Source organism: Misgurnus anguillicaudatus, chromosome 18, assembly GCF_027580225.2.
Source record: "Misgurnus anguillicaudatus chromosome 18, ASM2758022v2, whole genome shotgun sequence".
Classification (NCBI taxonomy): domain Eukaryota; kingdom Metazoa; phylum Chordata; class Actinopteri; order Cypriniformes; family Cobitidae; genus Misgurnus; species Misgurnus anguillicaudatus.
Genome location: NC_073354.2, coordinates 2,119,139 through 2,141,297, shown reverse-complemented (window position 1 = coordinate 2,141,297; position 22,159 = coordinate 2,119,139). Strand labels below are relative to the sequence as shown.

At 38.0% G+C, this 22,159-nt stretch overlaps 1 protein-coding gene across 1 annotated transcript in view; it reads right to left on the bottom strand.

Annotated features, from left to right (window-relative positions):
- Positions 1-5,378: 5,378 nt before the first annotated feature.
- dse (dermatan sulfate epimerase) overlaps positions 5,379-22,159 on the bottom strand; it is a 30,779-nt gene continuing 13,998 nt past the window's right edge. The window contains exons 3-6 of the mRNA XM_073855511.1: positions 20,597-20,850; positions 16,067-16,306; positions 11,256-11,463; positions 5,379-8,474 (exon numbers count right to left, since the gene is read on the bottom strand). Of these exons, the coding sequence (XP_073711612.1) occupies positions 6,752-8,474; positions 11,256-11,463; positions 16,067-16,306; positions 20,597-20,850 (2,425 nt within the window). The 3' untranslated portion in view covers positions 5,379-6,751. The remainder of the gene's footprint in view (positions 8,475-11,255; positions 11,464-16,066; positions 16,307-20,596; positions 20,851-22,159) is intronic.

Below are 22,159 nucleotides of genomic sequence, written 5' to 3'. Positions count from 1 at the left end.
TTCTCTGTGGTACCGGTGTTGGTGTACTGTTGGCTGTGTTGGAGGCTGGAGAGCGACGATCTAATTCCCTTGGGGAAGAAAGAAACAGGAAGAGGTGGATGTTTACCGTGAGGAGGAACTTATACGAGGATAACTGGGTGAAGAAAGCAGCATGAGACGGGTTGACATGTGAGTACAGCTGGGATGTTGTACATACGTTGCAGAGGTGAAATTATTGTGCGTGTTTGGAGTGTCTATTGATAGTTCCGGCCCCACCGGAGGAATAAGCGTGGGTGAGCTGATGAACGTCCAGTGTATACGAAGAACAAATCCAAGAGTAATCGCTTTCCACCTTTCCTTTGTGTTGGAAATTTCGGCCGACGAGCCACAGGAGGAATCTGAGATTTTTCTGTCTATGTCCTTACCTCACAATGAGTGTGTGCGTGTGATGCTGTGGATGAGTCCCGATTTTCAATTTGTGTGTTTTCACTGAAGCTTGCAGTGTAGTGCTGTGCTTTTCTTTTGGAGATTAAGACTGTTTTATCCCAGAGACTCCGTGTGAAAATAACAATGTGTCGAATTGACCAGCGCAGTGGATAGGAACTACTTGCCTGTAACAATAGTGTGATTTGTGGAGAAACCAGAAAGCCCAGTCTGTGAGTCACGCACTTCTATGAATGCTAACCTACCTCTGCTCCTAGCAATCCTGTGCAGAGCGATCCAGAGCCCTAAGTTGTGAGTAACGTGTGTTATCAAGCGACTACTTACCTCTGTCCTCAGCGAACCTGTGGAGAAATCAGAAAGCCCAGTCTGTGAGTCACGCACTTCTATGAATGCTAACTTACCTCTGCTCTTAGCAACCCTGTGCAGAATGGTCCTAAACCCCAAGTTGTGAGTAACGTGTGTTATTAAATGACCACTTACCTCTGTCCTCAGCGAACCTGTGGAGACGCCAGAAAGCCCAGTCTGTGAGTCACGCACTTCTATGAATGCTAACTTACCTCTGCTCTTAGCAACCCTGTGCAGAATGGTCCTAAACCCCAAGTTGTGAGTAACGTGTGTTATTAAATGACCACTTACCTCTGTCCTCAGCGAACCTGTGGAGAAACCAGAAAGCCCAGTCTGTGAGTCACGCACTTCTATGAATGCTAATTTACCTCTGCTCCTAGCAATCCTGTGCAGATCGATCCAGAGCCCTAAGTTGTGAGTAACGTGTGTTATTAATTGACCACTTACCTCTGTCGGCAGCGAACCTGTGGAGAAACCAGAAAGCCCAGTCTTGAATCCGGGAGGAGGAGAAAAGGGTCCCAGAGTCCGGAGAACCCCCCCCCCCCTCACGTCCTGTGGAACCCCGTCAGAAACCAGAGGGAGAAAGAAGTGTTTTAAACTGCCCTTCCCCTTTCCCCTTTTTTTTGCTTTTAAATATTTAATAAAGTTGTATTTTAAATTTGAGTATACTGGTCTGTCTGGTCATTGGGGTGGTCTTGGGAACCTCCTCGAGGTGGGAACTAGGAGGAGCGTGACCCGCGACAGGGGCGGTCCGCTTCTCCGACCTGTGACACTCGTGTCCAATCTGCATTTACACTAAACACTTGGCAAGGTAGACATACTGACCCAGAACAGCTTAAACCACCAGGAAGTAAAATGTCACAATATGCAATGGACACAGAGAAATGATTATACAAGATTATGTAGCTTTATTTCTGTAACAAGACATAAAACTTCCAACATTACTCCACTGTGGAGCCGTCGCTGCTAAGAAGAGTCATGTGATTGTGGGTGGTGTCCACCTGAGTTTAGGTCATTTGCCAGCATCACATTTTTAATGGGACACAACTAGTTTTGAGATGGGAATATGCAATCTGTCCACTTAATCCCTTAATCTCCAAAATCACTGAGATTACAGGGATTTAAGACATGAAACAAAAACTAGTACATTTCAAAAATAATAGATCTGTGGATTTTAGCTGCTTTCAGTTGATGCTTGATCTTTTCTTTTGACTCCTCTTTGGTTTAGCCACCGATCCATTTTTACGTTATTAAAACAGAAAGGCAAGAAGTGATAACACAGTTTCGCAAGTGCATTAAAAATCTACTTAAGTGATTTTGTATAAAAACTTGCCTAGTTTAGGTCATCTTTTGGCGGACCACACTTTAAGAATTACTGATATAGACTATAGATAAACTCTTCAACTTTAATATGTTGCCTAATGTTGTGAAAACAAAATAGTGTAACAAAAGTCAGTGAAAGCCAAAATCATAAACACATTTAGGACAGGAATTACTCCTGATGAGATGGCACATGGTGTGAGGTATCTTCTCCTAGACCTGGATCAGCCCGTAAGTGAGCTCCTGTCTATATGGTGCTACTTGATGGCTTCAGATACATGAGATCCCAGAGGTTCTCAATTGGATTAAGGTCTGGAGAATGTGAAGGCCAGTCAATGGCATCAATGCCTTCATCGTCCAGAAACTGCCTACAGACTCTGGTCAAATAAGGTTGTGCATCATGTATCAGGAGGTCTCTGCACTGCACCAGCATAAGATCTGACAATAGATCTGAAGATTTCATCTCGATATTTCATAGCATGTAGAGGTCTGTACTCCTCCCTAAACCACTCTTGCTGTTGCCTGTCCAATGTATCTGTTTTCAATTGTATTTGCACCAAAATATGTATAAAGTTTTACAATCACTTATGCTTCCGTACCGGGTTAATTGATATTCCCGAAGGTTAACTGACTTGGTATATATATATATATATATATATATATAGAGAGAGAGAGAGAGAGAGAGAGAGAGAGAGAGAGAGAGAGATAGAGAGAGAGAGAGAGAGAGAGAGAGAGAGAGAGAGGGTAGTACATGTAATCAGATCCCAAAAATCAAGAACTTGTATTTAAATTACATTGCATTTTAAAATATATGTGTATTCTATTAATCTTGACATACTGTATATAAAGCATTGTAAAGTGTCATTGAGTCATTCCCATCATTGATGTTTTCTAACAAAATGTGCTAACTGTGGTGAAATCTGATCTAAATACATATTTTATGGCTGATATGATGTTTATTTATTTTTGCATACATGTCAAATGCACTTACAAACATGTCTTGTTTAAAATTGTCATATATTTTCTTGCTCTTTGTACTGTGTCAAAATACTATCCTACTTAAATATGTGATATCAAATAAACATAGGTCAAATGTATATGTAATCAATATTAGAAGTACTCATATTACATTACACAAAATGTGTAATCTAACAGAATAGGTTACTGACTACAAATTTTGGCAGTTTGTAATCAGTAACTGATTACAATTTTTATGTAATCTACCCAGAGCTGGATATATACAATATTTCCATATAAAGTGGAAGATGGTTAAGGTGGTAGTGAAATAGGTAGGTCTAAAACAGAAGAAACCTAAAAAGAATAAAGGTTGTTATTTAATATTTTCTGAAAATGTGACGAGTTGATTGGGATGAGGTAAGAAGTGCTGGAGAATATGTAGTGTTTGGTGTGCCTTCAGGAACATATTTCGGGAACATTGACTGTGCCTTTTTGTTTGGTAAAATACAGTAAAAATAAGTATGACAATCATGATTTAAAAGGAGTGCAAAGTGAGTTTAACGTATGTACAGTAATCAAATTTCTGTTGTGTTGGTCTACTGTAAAATGTTTGGGTAAGATTTGGTAGGCCTACTTTAAAGTATTTGTATGTCTGTTAATGCCCCCTAAACCACAAAGGCTATAAACAAAATGATATTTCCCCTGAATCATTGAACCAAGTTAATAGGGGCCAAGCACCGAGGTGCAAGGACCCTATTGTTCTTCAATGAGTCATTACATCTTTGATGTCTTTCAGGTGTGAAGTTTTTCCTCTATTTGGTAAATACACTTTAAATCTAAATAACTTATTGTTTTTAAATGATGATGATGTATGGTTTCAACTATTCTTTTTACTGTTTTTATATTAATTTTATTGTGTAAGCTGAACAGAGCACATTGGTCAACATTGTTGTGTTTAATGGTGCTACAGAAATAAATTGACTTTGAATAGCCACAAGGTGGCGCTGTGGTTCACCTTGTTTTGTCAGTGCCAAACAATGGATTATGTAAAAAAATTGCACAATAAATACTTTATGGACAACACATAACAGAGGCCATACACTGATTTTATGCAAGGCATTTTTTAATTTACATCATGTGACTTAATACGTGAAGAGAATCTGTAAGATTGTACTGTTTATGCCATGTGTTGCTATACTATTGAATAAATGTGCCTTTGCGTAAGATATTTCTCAAATGATTATTTTAACTTATTTGTCATTAAAAGTGTAACAGGTTTTAACATGTAATTATAATAAAAAAATCGGCCCAAACGTACGTAGCTTCACACGTAGGCTACGTAGTATCACACGTTCATTGGTCACGACTTCTGCTCACGGAAAAGTACGCGACCATCGGCACGACTGATTTCTTAGTTTGCAAAGCAGATGCATAAGCCACACCTCATAATGGTCTTCGCGGACGCCAGGCCCTTTGACAAATCTGCGTCAGCTGAGCCCAGCCACGTACTAGACCGCCGCCATATAGATACACACACACACACACACACACACACACACACACACACACACACACACACACACACACACACACACACACACACACACACACACACACACACACACACACACACACACACACACACACGACATAAACTGCTTGTTAGTGCATCACCCACTAGCAGAATAACAATAATATAATACATTTGGTGCGAATCGAGGTCGGTACATGTTCACACCTTAAACGAACCGTACCAGAGAATCGGACCGAGACCACCTCTTCAGCTGGGTCTCAGTGCGGTTGTTTGGTCCGCACCAGAGTTCGATTGCTGTATTCACACCTGCCCAAAAGGTCCGCACCAAGGGGGAAAACGAACTTGTTCGGGTGGTGGTGCAATAATTGGTTATGCAAACCAAAAATAAATTCATAGAAGCAAAACTGTATGTAACATGATATTTTATACACCGCTGGCAGAAACAGCAACATTTTTAAAACTATGATAAATCATAAAGATTGCATAATGCCTAATGTGACAAACCATATATTTACATGTAATCCACAAGAGAAGATAGCAAATGGCCACAAACTTCACAGATAAATTCTTAACATCATGTAAGCAACAACAGGTCACTCTTAAAATTGTATAATTATAAAGTTCTTTGGCTTCGCTGCATATTCTACATTTCGCTTCTCAACCCCAGAGACTCAAAGAGGTTGAGGTCCACTTTAGGCATTTAGAAATACTGAGGGACTCATACATGACTAAAAAACTCTAAACAAGTCATTGCAAGCAACAGAGACATGAACGAAATTGATAACCACAGGTCTGAAAATGAATAGAAAATGTCTGTGCTTTATTTATTTAGTTTTATACATAATTAATGTTTTGTATTTTGTTAAAAATGGTTAACCCTAACCTTCTAACAGTTTCTAGTTTGACACCTGCAGGTTTTAGAGGCAGGTGCAAAGCTGATTCTGTCTGTGATGGAATCATGCAAAACACTTTTAAAATGTGACCCTGGACCAAAAAACCATTCATAAGTAGCACAGTATATTTGTAGCAATAGCCAACAATTCATTGTATGGGTCAAAAGTATTGATTTTTATGCAAAAAATTTAAAAAAGATATTAAGTAAAGATCATGTTCCATGAAAATGTTTTGTACTTTTCTAACTGTAAATATAAAAAATGTATTAATATGTGTTGCTAAGGAATTCATTTGCAGTTGATTTTCTCCGTATTTGGATTTTTTTGCACCCTCTTATTCCAGATTTTCAAATAGTCGTATCTTTGCCAAATATAGAGGATTATCACGCTTCTGGGTTTCGTGGGCAGGACTTGACAACTTTTATCCACTACGGGCGCGGTTCAACAATGAATGTCACTTTGTAAGTTGAACAAACAATGCCAACCCTACGCAAGTTTTCATGGATTCTCGACTGAACTGAGCCTAAGGAAGATGGTTCGTCAGGATGAAGGGCAAAGCTTTAAATCAAAAACAAGGTAGCACGTTTGTTTGTAGCCGGCACTTTTGTGAATCAGACCACACTAACGGTAGTGCTAGCAGACTAGCGTTAGCTGACGTGGCAAACTTTACTAACCGGGGTCACATCAAGCTTCTGATAATCAGGTCTGTGCGCTCCTGTTTCCAGTGGAACAACTTGGGACTGCCAAGAAGGGAGTCTGCTTATGAAAGAGGATCAATTCCTCATGATGACCTACCAGTACCACATACTGTGCTTAAACCAAAAGTAGCGCATCCTGTTAGGCAGAGGTGGAATGGAAGTTAGCGAGTACAAATACTTTGTTACTGTATTTAAGTAAATTTTCCACGCATTTGTACTTAAGTAGAATCTATAGTGCATACTTTTGACTTTAACTTCGTTACGTTTTGCAACAAATTATCTGTACTTTTACTTTACTACACTTCTGCAACACCATAATTCCTTTACGTACCTTTCTTAACAACTTTTCTGTTCAATCTGGACCAGCAGAACTGGCATTATGATCCACCGGAAGGGGATGTGCACAAAGATCGCTGAAAGCAGAAGTACTACCTATCAGCGTGATAATCCCCAATTGTACCATCCTAACAAACCATATATCAATTTAAAGCTTATCCTTTATCTTTCTGTAAAAAAAGTGACCCTTATGACTGGTTTTGTGGTCCAGGGTCAGCGCTGGCAAAACCACTGGCATGCTGAGGTCAACACTGAGTCTGAGAGCAGGAGGAGTACAGACAGAGCAGGATGAAGCTGTCTATGAGAAGGACACAGTAGAGACAACGCTGTGTGTGCAAACTCTCAGCCCTTTTGAAGCGGGTCAGCAGCGTTGCCAGCAGAAGAAAAAATGTAGCTATATTTAAAATCAGGAAAAGTCGTATGTATGAGGTGGAGCTGGGCACGACCTCACTTTCTGCCGTATCCCCAATGTGAACTTGTTTAAATTTCCGTCCCTTTATAAATCCAACTTTTTTGCCCTTTCGTACATCCATGTAATCAATAAATGCTCTTGAATCATCATCTGCCTCCTCAGGAACCTCCTCATAAACGTGCTTCATTATCAGTTGCCTCTTCTTCTTCTCGCTTGCCTCAATACGAGCAAAGATGTCTGGTAGATTATCAGAAAGGCTTGTCTTCTTGCCCATCTTTCCTTGCTTCTTATAAGGGCCAAACATCTCAATATTCCCTGCTGTGTTTTTCTTTCCCAAAGATTTTAAGAGGTGGTCAGCAGTTTTATGGAAATTGTCCGTGTTAAGAACCCGTGACAGGATCTGTCGTTCTAGCTGCTGGAAGACTGGTTTGACATGCTGAAGATTGTCCTTCACAACATTAACATATTCTTCCACTTCCTCTACCTGCTTTTCTTTTATTTCTAATGCACTTTCAAACACCACTTTCTTTTCATCCATCAACACTATTGCATATGGTTTGCTGGGAACCTCACCTGTAAGGATATAGATGGTGTATGTGTGTTTTCTGGTGGCCAGATAGATGTTTAGTCTCTCTGAATCACCATGCACACTAAAACTCTCCACATCCACTTCAGGACCAAAGAAGATGTAAGCGACTCTGCTAGTAGGATTCTTCAGTGGTATAGTGATATTCACATAGTTTGAGCCATTATATGGGTATCCACGTGGGTAGCTCTGATAGCCAACTGTTGCCCTTTCACTGCTGCCCGTGTCATCTAACCAGAACATCTGGTATGATTCCTGTCCGTTTTTGATCAGAGCTCCGTGCACTCCATCAACTTGGGTGTTTTGAAATGGCAGGTCTGTGTTGTGGAAGAAGGCACTTATTTTGCTTGCTGGACTGTCAGAATGCAGCTGAATGTGGTCTACCATCAGCAGCAGTTGAGGATTAAGTAGCAACAAGTTCCTCTTAAAATTCTTGATCTTCAGTTGAGAGTTGTAAGCACCTTGGGCCTCCCCACGAATAAACACCATGCCGTGTTGTTCCAGAGCCATCTCTACCTGACCCTGGCAATCTGCTGCTTCCCCATGCTTGTATTTTAGCCATTTAGAGTTACAAGCCTCTGTAACTTGACCCTCCCATGAAGCGAAGCAGCTTTCAGACACAGCAGGCCCAAACATGACCACATTATTGAGCGAGGTATATTTGGGCCCATACAATGCCTCTGTGATGAACGGAACTCCATTAGGGGCAAATGTGAAGGAGTTCTGGTCTGGGTGCTCATGGCCAGCATTAAAGTTTCGCCACCCTTTGATCCAGTCTTTGTACTTTTTTTGGTGAACAATGTCAAAAATAGCACGGCCACCAATCTTCCCCGACTTAAACGATAAAAACGTGTTGTCTCTCCCAGCTGGCAGGGCACTTCCAAAGGTTACCACTCCCCAGTCTTCGAAATAATGCAGACGGGATGTACCATAATCATGAGGTGGAGTGGGCTGCAGACTGGCATCATACCTAAACAGTAAAAGAAGAAACACAAGGATCTGCTTTAGAAAAACTGCAATACACAAAATAGCAACAAAACATTTTTTACAATTATATCGAAACTGCATTTTATTATAGTAATATGAAACACCGTTTATGTTAAAATAATGATGCATATAAATTTGAAGTCATTTGGACTACAACCATTAAAACAAATGTGTATACTATGCAACATACAGGTGTTATGGATATCAGCAGTGGCACCATTATCTTGGAACTGTCAACATTTCGAGTTGTATTGTTTATATAACATAGCATAATACATATGCAATTTACACTGCTGGCACCCAAAACACTTACGTTTAAAGTTACAAAAAGGCTAAAATAGGATCAGTTTGGAAGTAAACAGTTACATTTTTTGGGCTAAAAAGGTTGATAAAGTGCAATAATTGTGCATGGATTTCATCCATTCAGTCATTATGACTTATAACCAAACTTTGCACAGTGGGGATGTTTGTTTAGCAGTGTTGGTGTTTACTTCCGCAGGATGAGTCTATACTTTTATCCAATCAAGAGCAGCAGTTATCAGAAATAACAAAGATGTATAAGTGGAAAAATAGGGGTGTGAACCTCTAGGTAGACAGTGACTTGATGTCACAATTGATATGTTTCCAGTCTGATTCAAATTTTAAGTTTTAACAACGAATCGTTAGACCCCAAGCCAAAAAATAATAACCTGTGACACTCCCATTCATTAGCAGTTGCTGATAAAGAACGCTGTGGAGAACGGAAGCAAGAGGGAGGAGCTTAGCTAGCTGCTGGCTTGGCCAGCTCGTGTGTGTATTGCTGCTGTCTTTCATGGTGGTTTGTTTGTATGCTTTTGTGTTGACAGAGACCATCTAACATGGATTAAACTTCACCAGCCTGGAGTAAAAGAAAGGGGAAGTATGTCATGTCACCCACACCTTGCAAACATGTAGTTTTGAGTGTTGTTAGACACATGAGGGAAGAAACGAGTGCCATTCTGTGTATGTTTTGTTTTTCAGTTAGTGTAGATTTAGTTTATTGTTCTAAGATGTTTACTTTCTGGTTTTGTTTTTAGTTAGTTTAGTTGGGCAGGGAAGTAGTTAGTGATTGTTTTGTTTTGTATATGGGTGTTGTTGCAATTCATCTTAATAAGGCTATAATATGGAAAGTGCTGAGGCAAAAATTATTAAGAGAGAGAAAAATATTACAGAAATATTTTTTAACAGTCTAAGACTTTGTCGCTCACAGTTACAAATTACATGTTCACAAATTTGAGTTAAGGCTGTAACTCATTTCTGTAAAATTTACTGTTATAAATGTTTAACATTTTCCCTACACTGTAAAAAATACTTTGCTGCCTTAAAATTTTTTGTTGAATCAACTCGGATTTAAAAGTCATTTTAACTTACTATTATTTATCTTGACTAGAGATGAGTTGTTATAACTACAGGTGAGTTGTTATAACTTATAAAATTAAGTTGACTTTTCTCAACTATATTTTATAAGTTGTGACAACTCATCTCTGTTGACATGACTTGTAAATCTGAGTTGATTTAACAAAAAAATTTTAAGGCAGCAAAGTATTTTTTACAGTGTAATCTGACCATCAGTGCAACAGACCTCCTGTGTTATACACCCATCACTAACTTATTTTGTACTATATTGTTGGTGTTACAGGTTTTTTATGATGTCAGGGCTCAACACAAATAATTTTTTATACTGGCCTAGTCGGGCCAGAGGTTCAGGTTTTCACATGCCCTGCCAAAATTTTCACTGGCGCAATAAAAAAAGTCAAGTGTCACATATTTAAAAGTAATAATTCAAAAGTCAAATATAACTGTATACACATACTACAGACATGTTCTAACGAAAAAAGGCTTCCAACTTTTCTGCTTTACCTGGAAACTGACAGCAAACTGTGCAAAATATTGAAACGTTTCTTTCGTTGTGTTTTACCCAAGTAAATGTCTGCTTCCAAGACGTTAAATAATATACATTGATGAAAATATATTTTAGCAACTGAGGGTGAAGCACTGGCCCAATCGGGCAAGTGACAATACTTTTTACTGGCCCGAACATCTCTCACACTTGCCCCGGGCCACCGGGCAGTCCTTTATGTTGAGCCCTGGATGTGTTTGCAATAAATTTCCTAAAGCTGAAAAAAACAATTAAAAAGGAAGCTGAATCAGTGGGAAATGACTTGTTGACAATACAGCTTAAAGGAATAGTACTGCAAAAATAAAAATTGTGTCATATTTTCCTCACCCTCATGTTGTTAAAAAAAACCTGAATGAGTTTCTTTCTTCAGTTGAACACAACAGACGATATTTTGATACACAAAGCAATCAACCCATTGCCTTCCATAGTAGGAAAAACAAATACTATGGGAGTCAATAGGTACAGTCAACTGTGAGCTAACAATTGTTTATCTAAATGTCTAAGTAACTTATACATTCTTAGAACATCACTAGGGTGAGGGCAGAATGACATAATCTTTATTTTTGGTTGAACTATCTCTTTAATGTTCAGTGGTTATTGATCTTCACCTCAGGAGATAGTTTAAAGTTTCGGTTCTGAAAAGATTCAGAAGTTTCCCCTACAATCAAGGATAATTTATCGCAATTAATTCACAATGAAGTTAATGCAGTTGTTAGTATAAGAAAAGTTATGTTGAGTTTTTGACTATCGGTTTGGTGTAGCTCAAGTGCTGCCAGATTGACTGCTTCTTCAGCACATTAAAAAGTTTACAACAAAAGAAGTTTTAAGAAGCTACATTAGACTTACCAAAGAAATTCTGTGTGCAGCGTGCACCAGCGTTGACCCCTCCCGGCCTGTCCTGGGCCTTCTAGAACACGGTTCTGTCTGATTTTATCAGCCAACCAATTCCCGCTGCCATTTCGCATAACAAAGCGATCCAAAAACACCAACTGGCTCTCTGGTCCATAGAACCAATTATAGTTGGAGTCTGCAATTGCCACAGTCCTCTGAAAACCTGTATGTGCAAATAAGAAAAGAATAATCCAGCATTGCTAAATGGCCTTTAAACAAAGTAGTAGTGCTGTTTGATTTAAAGTAGTAGTACTAATATACATATCTGTAAAGCCGGTTCCGTGATTAGAAGTAAATCGCCATCAGCTGCTTTCAGATGAAGTGGCATTTACTACACAGAGCCATAGTTCACAGAGAAGCTAGGCAAATAGCTAGGCGATAAAATCTTAGACTGTTAAAAAAATTCAGTAATTTCTGTAAATTCCGCACGGACCATGTGTCTCAATTCGTTCCCAACTCCTGTGGTGGTGAATCAGTATATCCACCTCACTTGATATTGGGACACTGTTCATTTATTCTCCTGCGACGTGGCTGTTTAAACGTGTTTTGATCATTTACCGCTGTTACTCATTAACAACTGGCAAAACCAACAACTCTCTGACTTAATTTTTAAACAGTACATTGTAAAAAAAAAAACACTGTACATAACCTTGCAAAACTCTTACATAACCATGCATAAAATTGGAGGAATAGATTTAATTTTAATATAATTTTTTTTACAATTTTAAATATTATTATTTTAAATATTGAGTAGATTGTGGTCACTACTGTCTAGCAATGTGTATTTACATTTAAACCAAATGTTTGTCTTTCATGCATTTCATGAAGTTTATTGAGTTGGCTCACGCGGTTTTCAGATGAAGAACTTCAGAAAAGGTCATGTGATTACCGGCAAGGGAACATGAGCATGGATCCTCACTGGGTTTTGTGTTGCATTGTGGGAATTTTTTTTAGAACAAAACTTTCCAGTGTAGGAAGGATTTTGCGATTAAGACAGCCCTTGAAATGGCCGACTCACTGATCAGTGCCCTGCCTAATAAACAAGGGAGCGGATTGAGACACAGCCTCAGATGTGCGCTACGTCTAGATGGTGCAACAGGTGTAAAGTCTACGTCAGACGTAAAGCGCATTTTATGTCTAATCTCATGTCTAAAATTCTACCTACAGCTGAAAGAAAGGAGTTCATCTATGATTTTATTAAAACTGAAAAAATGGTACATCCCTGATAGTTACTTATCTAATGACTTGTTTACAGACTTGTATTGTAAACCTTTAATCCTCAGATTTTTGCAACAATTCAACAATTTGCATAAATAGCAAAAAGGTTCTTTGGCTAAATGGTTATTAGTAAATAACGTATACAATAATTAATTTTTTCTTTAATAATCATTTAGTATATAGTACAAATAATTTAATAACCACCCCAAGATACCAACCCTCTTTTTACCCCCAAACACCCATCCCCAGTAAATCTCATACAAGGCTGATCTCAAAAGTTGGCATCCATTTTTTTATTTAATTGCCATACTTACTGTCAATGCAGAAATTCTTTATAAATCTCTTGACCACAAGGGGGTGCCAGCCTCTATGTTTGCAAGTGCTTTCAGAACATATTGCTGATGAACCAGGCCATCCATTCATAAAATACTGAATTTAAAAACAAAATTCAAAGTGGCTAACAGATAACGAATTTGTATTGTTCCACTTGGTTTGTTTTGCAACAAGAGGTATGCTACATCGCAAAAAGAGTCAAGAAGCTAAGATTTGAAATTGCAGTGATGAATCTGAGAGGTCCTATGTGCCTATATTTGTGGTTATACAGCAAATGTGGATTTAAGAATACATTTAAATATGTACAATATGTTTGCCTTGTGTATCTATTCTTGTAAATGCCAATTTGCACATTTGTGACGATTTGTCCGCAGCTTAACATATAGAACACAAGTTTGTGATTACTGTTCACAGGTGCAAATCTTAACAATCTACAATTAAATGTAGTATATACTGTACTAGTCTCTGCCTCAGACGTCACGCCCACAGACTGTTGGCTGAACGTCTGATGTTTTTCGTACACTTTTCTGGAAACCCTGTGAGAATGTCAAAGTCGTCTTTGATTGGTTGAAATAAACAGGATTTCCAGGAGACGCGAGTAGTTTCGGTCCCTGGAAAACAAAGCTCTGACGTTCCATTGAGGAAGAGAATCAGTCGTGTTCACGTGGAAAATAATGACCAGTTATCATGATCAGCTAAACATTGGATTCTCAAAAATATGCAAAGTTCGTAGCATAGACTCTCTAAAGGACGTCCAAGAGTTTTGCTTGAGGCAGTTAGTGGAGTCAAAAAGTTTGGTTCTCCTGAATTGCTTGTATGTGTTAAAAAGTGGAGAGATATGCTTCAAACAGACGTTTAACGGGAGCATCTCATTGGTTTGGCTGTTGATGAAGTGCACAACGTTGTTCTATGGTGAGTAATGTAATGTTGTTTATTTAGATGCTATTCGGTTGCGGCTGGTTATTTCAATAACTGACTTGTTGCCAGCCGGCTCGTTATTGTGGGGAGTCAAAAACGTGACGCTAGACGAAACAAACTGTGATTGGTTGTTTGACATGTCGGTCAATAAGCTCGTGGGCAGGCTTTGTCCAGAAAAAGCAGCGAAAAACACCAGACCTTCAGTATTGAAGGTCTGGCTACGCCTAACACTGTACATACTATATACTGTATTTAACGTGTATTAGTATGTGTTTATAAAACATCACTGTGTGTGTAATATTTTAATATTGTAACAGTATATGAATATGCTGATATTCATTTTCACTTTTACTTCATTTTTTCTTGCAACACCCAGTGCTTTTGCTATTTACATCTCTGTCGACTTGGTTATTTGTGAATTTGCCTGACTGTTAAAGGCGGAGTCCACGATGTTTGAAAGCCAATGTTGATATTTGAAATCACCTAAACAAACACGCCCCTACCCCAATAGAATCTGGACCTTCTGTTGATAGACCCGCCCCACACATACGCAACCCAGCATTTGATTTGATTTGATTGGCTATAAGTGTGTTTTGGTAGTCGGCCCGTATCCTTTTCCAACACGTTTTTCAAACATCGTGGACTCCGCCTTTAACACCAACACTTGCTTTACAGCAAAACTATTTCTGAGTCATTTCGTTTCTTAAGTATATGTATCTTGCCTAATATTTCTTATATCTGATATAATCTGATATCTATCAAAAGTCCGTTACAAAAATGCAACTATCTCAGCTTTCTTCAGTTAGAACTTTATTATCCCCTTGGGGAAATTTTGTTGCTTGTGTTTTACATGCACCCACATAGCACAAAATAAACATAAATAACCGAAAACCACGCCAGCCTAGCTCGATTCTAGTGACGGCAGTGGCAGTTCACCCATCACTCAAAGTGGCCACGCCCTTAATTATGAAGAACTTTAAGGGCTCTAACATACACCCCACGCAATGCAGCGCAATGCGTGACGCAAGTGTCTTTTGCTAGTTTCAACCCTGCGCAACTTTCATTTTCACGTTTAGCGCCACGTTGTTTAAATAGCAAATGCATTTGCGCCCCCTTTGCGCCCATGGGCGTTCTGGTCTGAAAACGAGGTGTGTTCAGGTGCATTGATGGCGCATTGCTATTTTGAGGCAACTAAAATAGACTACGCCATTGACCAACAAAAACCTGGTGTAACGTCTAAAGTCAATGGCGCAATAGTGTTTTTTGTATTTTAAAGAGCGCAGTAAATTATGCGCCTATAAACGGGACGACAACGCGGGTTTGCTTATCACATACATGAACACTCAGCAGCACAAAAACACTTTTAAATATGAAAGATTAAAGGATTGAATGTAAAAGATTATAATGGAGTCTCTTGGAAATAAATGAGGACTAATTATGAGACGTTAGAAGGCACAAAGAGCTGCTTCACCTGCAGCCTGGTAAGTAAATAAATGCTTTGCTTTAAACAAATGCATCTATTTTTAAATGTTTTTAAATGCTATCTTACGAATTTATTGTACACGATGACTCTGTACCTGTGGATATGGTAAGATGAGAAACATTTTAAGGAATGCTTTGTAAAAATCCCATGGCGCTGTTCTAGTGCTGAAACGCTTCGGCTCTCCTCGCATTTGTAAATAATTTATCTCTTGTTTGTATTTTTAGAGTACAAACCTTTTCTTGCATATTTGCAAATAATTTTATGAGATTACATTGATTATGTAGGATATTAATACATTGACAGCAATTAAAAGCCTGCTATTTATACTTCTGTGACTGAAAGAAAAAGGCTTTTAAAGGTTTTAATCCAAAAAAATTAAAATTTCAATAAAAACGAAAACACCACATTTAGTTTTTTCAGTTTACAAAGTCTATCTAAATAGGGATTAGACATAGCACCAGTGCAATTGGCTTTTAAAGGGGATGAGAGATAAGACTCTTATTGGTTTATTGCACGTTATGCCCAAAAAACACCCATTACTCATTAGAAAAATATGAACAACCCTTTTCGACCGTGCGCTCGGTGCACAAACCATTTTTCTCATTGTTAAATTAACAAAATTCTATGGGATCTATGCAAGGCCCCTTAATGCACGGGCTTCCGAAGTTCAGGCCTTTGAAATAAAAAGAATCAGAGAAAAGGTGAGAAATTAAATCCTGAAAAATGTCAGTATCGAAAAAACCTGACCTAAATAAAATAAAATGTTTAAAATGTATGATATGCAAACAAATAACTAGACAGAGCAAGCTCTTACCAGGTAACAGGGTCCTGTAGAGAAATGCGAAGTGTTTGTGCAGCCAAGGATGATTGAAGTGACCAATAGCAAAGTGCCTTTGAACCAAATACATGTATTGAAAGAGTGAACGAGTAGTGTATGTCCCATAGGCCACACCCTCATATAGAGAACCATCAGTCACATCTTGAAGAAGAACCATAGACTTTTCCATAACGGCAAGAGCTTGTTTTGTCCAGAGGTATGCTTCCTGGAGATATCCTGAAATTAATCAAAATTATTGCAGAGACAATTAGAATTGTTTCTTCAAAGACACACATGTTTTTTATGATCAGAATTTACATTATGACAGACAGAATCAGTTCTTAAAGGGATAGTTCACACAAAAAGGAAATCATTTAGCCACAGAGTTTAATAAATTAACTTTTTTACAGGTAGGCTTAAAGGGGACATTCCATGAAAACCAGACTTGTTCCATGTTTAAGTGCCATAATCGGGTCCCCAGTGCTTCTACCAACCCAGAAAACATGAAAAATAGCAACCCTGTAACTTTGTTTTGGTAAGGCTCTCTCTGCAAGCATGTGAATATATAGGTCATTCGGATTTCGCTCCCGCCATTACGTAGGTAAGGGCTCTTATTATAATGATACCGTCCCTTCAACTGCGCTATCCAACCATGACGCTACCTTGAGTGTGAGCGACCGAGAGAAAGTGTGACTGACAGCATGACGCGTTTGTATTTCCTCAATCCTATAACTTGTAGTTTTAAAGAGCCACACAGATCCAAAATCGAAACTAACCTTTATTGCAGTGTGTCGTGTAGCTGTCCATCAACGTAAACAACGTGTAAAGTAGTTGAACCAAAAAGTGCACGATTAATAAAGTAATTGGCTTCTAAAGCAGGGAGTCGACTCTGAATCGCTGAAACGAGTCGTTATAGGCAGTCAGTCTTCTTCCTGATATTATCCACGTCACATGAGATACTAATCTCTGCCTACAGCCTTGCCTGCGGGAGAAACGAAAACTATGACCCGCCCACTAGGTAGCTAGTGTGTGAGTGTAAACATCAGCTCATGCTGTTTTCAGCTTTTGTTGTTTTCACTACCAAAGGAGACTTATTCAAGGAGGGATATTCTAAACGTGTCTGGCTGTGAAGAATCACTGGTTAAAATTAATTTTTAACGGAGGGATTTAGACGTTTGGCAATGCAAGATGGTTCAGTACCCACTTTATTTGGCAACATGCGTCTCCTAACCACAACCTGTAAGTATGATTATAGCTACATACTTGCTCAAATGAGTGTAAAATGTCTATAGTCGTTTTATTGCATTTATTAATGATGAATGATAACGTTGTTTAAACTCTAACTTATATACTGTCAGAGCCACGATAGCAAGCAGTTTTGCTATGACCCGGTTAGTTCAGATAAATGCTTAAATGAGTGTAAAATTGTTAGTTTCAATCGTCGTTTGTATTGTTTGGATTAATGATGAATGATGTTGTGTGTTTAAACTGTTAATTTACTGTCAGAGAGTCACGTTAGCAAACGGCTAATGCATGCTTATTTACGGTTTTGCTATGACCCGGTTAGTTTAGATAAATGCTTAAATGAGTGTAAAATTGTTAGTTTCAATCGTCGTTTGTATTGTTTGGATTAATGATGAATGACGTTGTGTGTTTAAACTGTTAATTTACTGTCAGAGAGTCACGTTAGCAAACGGCTAATGCATGCTTATTTACGGTTTTGCTATGACCCGGTTAGTTTAGATAAATGCTTAAATGAGTGTAAAATTGTTAGTTTCAATCGTCGTTTGTATTGTTTGGATTAATGATGAATGACGTTGTGTGTTTAAACTGTTAATTTACTGTCAGAGAGTCACGTTAGCAAACGGCTAACGCATCCTTATTTACGGTTTTGCTATGACCCGGTTAGTTTAGATAAATGCTTAAATGAGTGTAAAATGTTAGTTTCAATCGTCGTTTTTATTGCTTGGATTAATGATGAATGATGTGTATTGATGTTGACAATGTCTTCTCAGTAAATCATGTTAGCACGAGGTCAATACATGTTGCACTGTTGTTGGTCTGTGCCACCGATCTGTGGTCTGTGAGACTGATCTGTGATCTGTGCATTGTGTGCAAAGACACTCTGTCAGTTGACCAATCAGAGCAGAGTAGGCTACTGAAAGGTGGGGTTTAGGCAGGCTGAGTCGTTGAACGGCTTCACACGAATCGTTTGGGGATTTCTGAGAAATGGGGTAATTTTAAATTTATATTTTGAGAAAATTACAGTGTTTTTTGACCTTGCATGCATTTAAACCTGTTGTCCGGGACTTATAAATAGTGATAGGATGCTTAAAATTGTCATCTTACTGGCTCTTTAATAATATTGCGAGAGAGAGAGAGAGAGAGAGAGAGAGAGAGAGAGAGAGAGAGAGAGAGAGAGAGAGAGAGAGAGAGAGAGAGCAACGCAACGTGACTTTCATCAATACAAGTATGTTATTTAATATGTTTCTCTGAAGTTTATATGAATGAACACGAGGATTAATGCACTTCACTATCATATCATAAATATGTTGTTTAATGTTTCTCTCAAGTTTCAAATGAATACGAGGAGTTATAAGATAGAGAGTGAGAGACTGACAGAACGTGAATGTGTTCAATCACAATAAACTTATGTCATTTGATCTGTTTCTCTAAAGTTTAAGCATTAAACGTGTTGTTTTATTACAGATCATTTAAATGTGATCGTGTGGTTTGGTCAAAAAGTAAACTACTGAGTGTTTGTGGACGTGTATTTTATTGAAAATCATTGTGCCCGTTTAAAACACTATGAGACCTAAAAGTCTTTATTTTTATTCTAAAATGTTTCCCATCTACTGATAAACATGTATTTAGTATGCATAAAACATATGATTGACTTTTTAAACTTCAAATATATAATGCTTAACATCGCTTAACTTCTTTCGTGAGAATATCTCCCTGATGCGCTGTCATGTCTACAGCGCGAGCGCTTGAGACTCCGCCCACCTGAGCAGCTCATTTGGATTTAAAGGGATACAAACAAAAACGGTGCATTTTTGCTCAGACCCATAAAGTGCCTATTTTAACATGCCACAATAAATTTCCTATATGGCATTTTGAGCTAAAACTTCACATATGTACTCTGGGGACATCAAAGATTTATTTAATATCTTAAAAACGTCTTCTGGAATGTCCCTTTTAAATGGTACAGTGCCACAAAACACATGCAAACTATAGACGGTTTCAGCAGTAACAACATAAACAAGCGGCTTTCGTGAAACAAACTTAACTTCCGGTAAACTCCGCAAAGAATCAATAACAACAGTTATTGCAGTTTATTTCTGATAACAAGCATAATAAACGAGTTCTGTTTCCGTTTCTAAAATCATCAACTATATGTAATACACTTAACCAGCAATAGTTAGCCTGTCCGGAACCGAGCTGACTAAAACCACATTACTGTGTGACACTTGTTTTCTATGTGAACGGCCCCTACGCTAATAAGATTTTGTTTCTCTCTCCCTGTCTCATCCTTGATCCCGAGGACGAGACAAACAGATCCAGTTCCGGTACATGTGAACGTCGGCGCACAACTGATCTACTAGCTGTTCTTCAACGTGATGTCCAGCTGATGCCTGACCAAAGACCACCGGCAGAACCCGCTTAATCTCCGCTTAATCTCCTTCCGTTTCAATGTGTATATATATATATATATATATATATATATATATATATATATATATATATATATATATATATATATATATATATATATATATATATATATATATATATATATATATATATATATATATATATATATATATATATATATATATATATATATATATATATATATATATATATATATATATAACTCCCAAGGGTTTTTTCCTCCTATGACTTTTTTTACTTCCCCGGCTAAAATTCCGGGGTTTTTTTCTCCTAGGGGGTTTTTCAACCCGGGGAGGCAGCCTTTTTGGGCTTAACATCTGTACGTTACATTAGTAATACGTTTGCTTATAATGTTGATTTATAGCCGTAGCAAATTTAACTGCTTGTGCTATCGTTTATTATGTTGTGCTATCTGTCGATTTTCTGTGCTTTTCACTGCATCTATTATGTAAAGCTGCTTTGATACAATTACCAAATTGTGAAAAGCGCTATATAAATAAAATTGAATTGAATTTGAATTAAACAACAAGTAGATTACCAACAATGACGCTTAGTTTATGACATGTAAACTGGTCAATTATCAATAAGAAATTATCAGGGCTATTTGATCCACCCAATGAGATTAGATTTTTTTGAAGAATGGCGGTTTGTTGGTGTGTATTCGACTAAATTACTTTTATATTTATTTTATTTTATTTGAAAATCTAAATTTTGTACAAAACTTAAGTAAAACAATAGGTCACCCTGAAATTTATAGAAGTAAGCTAATACGCTAAGCTAATAAAAATATTTCATTAAATGTTCATTTATTTGACAAGTAATTTCTTGGACATTCTGAAATAAAAAGCTCACCTTGGTTCAGAAGCACAAGACTGCCGGTCAATAGAGCAACACAATTGGTTGGTTGGTGGTTGTGTAGGTATTGAAATCCCCAGCCACGGTTGTAAGATTTCTCATACATGTAGTTTGAAGCATTCCCAATCACCTGCAGAAAACGCTCCTGCTGAACTGTACTGAGATCATTATATAGGAAGTCATATGCTGTCGCAAAGCCAACCAGAGAATGAGCCATCGGAACCTCATCCCACGGAGCATCTTTCACCAACCTAAAACATACAGTACTCTATAAAAACTTTAAAACACACATACTGTGTCATAAATACACTTTTGTACTTTCCTGTTTTCACAATCTGTAAGATTTTTGCATTAAAATATGCCCATATCTTTGGCACAGTGTTATATATTTTATTTACACTTATATTATCCCAAATGTTTTTAATCATTTAGATTTTTTACTCTTTTATGACAAGCCACTCAATTGTTGGACAAAAAATGAGCTGATTTACTCTAAAGGCAGCTGACAACACTGGCTGGATCGCACCCATCTTAATCCTTGTGCCATTAAAGGAATTCTTCACCGAATTCAAATATGAATATATTATTAAATTAGGTCACGTATGTAGTACAAATGTGAAGTTTTTTTAGAAATTGGTGCCTTCTAGGCCGAGAAAAATAAAAAAACACCAAATCCCAGAATGCATTGCTTCGCTGCTCTATGAGGCCACACCTGCCGGTTCAAGAGGGCAGGAGGGAGGGACAGTCAACTAGGCTAGCTACTAGCAAGTTGACTCGAAAACTGAAATGACACCGGTTAATGTGAGTCTCTATGACGAGTAAGTTGATAGATTATTTTAAATACTACCTTTTTTCCATCGAAATTATGATAAGTTGCTGTGTACCGGGATGTACAGTGAAAACCAGGAAAGGACAAGTAGTAAGTTTCCATCATTTGCCGGTTTATATATGTAAATATAACAACTAGGGTTGTGACAATTAATCGGGCAAATGCACGTTTTCTCAATGAATGAATTTGAATGAATTACGGTGAAATGCTGCCACATCCAAAGCCAGAGGGCGCTTTCGTCCAGAAACTCCATTTGTGCCACAGAAGAAGTAGCATTACAAACGCGATTACAGGAAATATCTAGAGGCATATTTATATCCCTGTTCTTCAGATTGTTTCAGGTATTTTCATGATAATAGAGAATATTTTAAATGATTGTGTTTGACGAGTGTTGCTTTTTTAAATGAACGTTATAAACAAGTCAAACTCGTAGTGATTTTAGATTGATAAGGACTTCCTATTGATCACATAGCCGTAGTACATGCACAAGCTGTGCATGAAACACTGAATTTGAGCCTAAAGGGCTAGTTATAGTCGTGCGTGGGTCCTACGGCATAGCCGCGACGGCGTACGTTCCGCGTCGGTTTTCATTTATACTTGTGCGTCGTCCTCCGCGTCGACGTGCAAACACACGTGCGACCGCTGGTAGGCAGTATCCACGCGTGTAACCACAGTAGCAGCACAAACGTGAAAGAAGAAGCAGCTTAGCAAGTTAACCCACAAACGAAGAA